The sequence below is a fragment of the Myotis davidii genome, unplaced genomic scaffold (assembly GCF_000327345.1).
Source record: "Myotis davidii unplaced genomic scaffold, ASM32734v1 scaffold399, whole genome shotgun sequence".
In the NCBI taxonomy this organism is placed as follows: domain Eukaryota; kingdom Metazoa; phylum Chordata; class Mammalia; order Chiroptera; family Vespertilionidae; genus Myotis; species Myotis davidii.
The window spans coordinates 5,230,866-5,232,871 of record NW_006292094.1 but is presented as its reverse complement, the minus strand read 5'-3'; the positions used below and the strand labels follow the sequence as shown (position 1 = coordinate 5,232,871).

Genomic DNA, 2,006 nt, shown 5'->3' with positions numbered 1-2,006 from the left:
AGCTGGGCAGTTAGTGAAAGTGGATGGCACAGGGCTGGGCTGGGGGGCTGCTGGGCGAGCCTTGGGGGCTTTGGTCCGCTTGTCCACAGGCTCTGGGGGGCTCTTCTTGGAACTTGGGGTGCTGACTGGCTCCAGGGCCAGCGGGGCACTGGGAACCTCCTCCGCTGGGCCCCCCTCCTCCAGGGCAGCAGCTCTGTCTGGAAGAGAGGAGGCGGCACAGGTAAGGCAGGCCGGCCTCCCAGCCTGAGAGCCCTGCCACCCCGCGCTGCCGGCTCCCGAGCTCGGCCTGTGCCTGGCCCCCTCTCTGGGCCTGACCCACAGCATGGCCCCAAGTGTCTGGGAGCCTCGGCTCAGCCTGAAGTCCTTTCCTGCAGGCTCTGGAGCGCTCACACCCGGAGCGCTCACACCTGGAGCGCTCACACAGCTGGAGCACTCATACCCGGAGTGCACACACCCGGAGCGCTCACACCCGGAGCGCTCACACCCGGAGCGCTCACACTGGAGCACTCACACCTGGAGCGCTCACACCTGGAGCGCTCACATCTGGAGCACACACACAGCTGGAGCACTCATACCCAGAGTGCACACACCCGGAGCGCTCACACCCGGAGCGCTCACACCCAGAGCGCTCACACTGGAGCACTCACACCTGGAGGACTCACACCCGGAGGACTCACACCTGGAGGACTCACACCTGGAGAATTCACACCTGGAGAACTCACACCTGGAGCACACACACCTGGAGAATTCACACCTGGAGCACACACAGCTGGAGCACTCACACCGGAGCACTCACACCTGGAGCACTCACACCTGGAGGACTCACACCTGGAGAATTCACACCTGGAGAACTCACACCTGGAGCACACACACCTGGAGAATTCACACCTGGAGCACACACACCTGGAGCGCTCACACCTAGAGCACACACACCTGGAGGACACACACCTGGAGCACTCACACCTGGAGCGCGCACACCTGGCTCTACCTCTGACATGAACGTGCCTCCTGAGCTGCTCCCTAGCTGTGGAGGTGGGGTCTCTGTGCAGAGCCCCCATGTGCAGTCCCCACACGCCGTTGCCAACTTACCACCCTTGGCTTTGGTGCTGGGTTTCCTTCCGCGCCCTCGCGCCTTGGTACCTGGCTCCTCGGACCCCGGCGCACCCCCGTCTTTGCCATCCCCGGTGTCTTTGCTGGTCTTCCGGCTGCGGCGCTTAGCGCTGGGCACCAGCAGGGCCGGGGACGGCTCGGCGCCTGCAGGCAGGACAGACGGGTCAGTCAGGAGAGCAGGGACGGGAGGAGGTGACCACACCATGGCCAGGCCCCACGTGGCCTGGACGGCTGCGCGTCAGGAGGCCCATCTGCAGGGACAGCTCAGGTGTCTGCGCACGAGCTCAGTGGGGCCGTGACGAATGGACTGGGACTCCTGTGGTTCCGATGACCCACTTGGAGGCGCTCCAAACCCGAGGTCCAGGACCCTGCCAGTGGGGCGGCGCTGATCGGGCCCTGAGGAGGCATCCCCCCTCCCTGAGCCCACGTTTCCTACGGTGAGGCCACGGGGACAGCACCCCCTCACACAGACTGAGGCAGGAGCAGTCACCGACCGGCCTCCCATGGCCTGGCCTCCTGGCTTGTGCTGCCCTCATGGGCCTCAGGACAGAAGCTGGGGGACCCTGGGATCCCCTCTCTGGAGCCCATCCTGGGAGCCCCCAGCCACAGTTTCTGCCATTTCCATCCCCTGTGAGTGCAAATGGTCCAAATGGCAGAGCCCGAGCTTGGCTTGAAGGTGCGGTGGGGGCAGTGTGGGAGGGCCTGGGGGGCAGCGTGGGAGGGCCTGGGGGGCAGTGAGAGGGTCTGGGGGGGCAGCATAGGAGGGGGTGGGGAGTAGTGGGAGAGGGCCTGAGGGGCAGTGGGAGGGTCTGGGGGGGCAGTGGGAGTGGGCCTGGGGGGCAGCAGGTGTGGGCCTAGGGGGCAGTGGGAGTGGGCCTGGGGGGCAGAGGGAGGGA

The 2,006-nt window shown here is 66.2% G+C and overlaps 1 protein-coding gene across 1 annotated transcript in view; it reads right to left on the bottom strand.

The window, feature by feature from the left end:
• Positions 1 to 2,006, bottom strand: part of TNRC18 (trinucleotide repeat containing 18) — a 70,330-nt gene that overhangs the window by 1,292 nt on the left and 67,032 nt on the right. Inside the window, exons 25-26 of the mRNA XM_015565149.1 lie at positions 1,090 to 1,254; positions 4 to 197 (exon numbers count right to left, since the gene is read on the bottom strand). Of these exons, the coding sequence (XP_015420635.1) occupies positions 4 to 197; positions 1,090 to 1,254 (359 nt within the window). The remainder of the gene's footprint in view (positions 1 to 3; positions 198 to 1,089; positions 1,255 to 2,006) is intronic.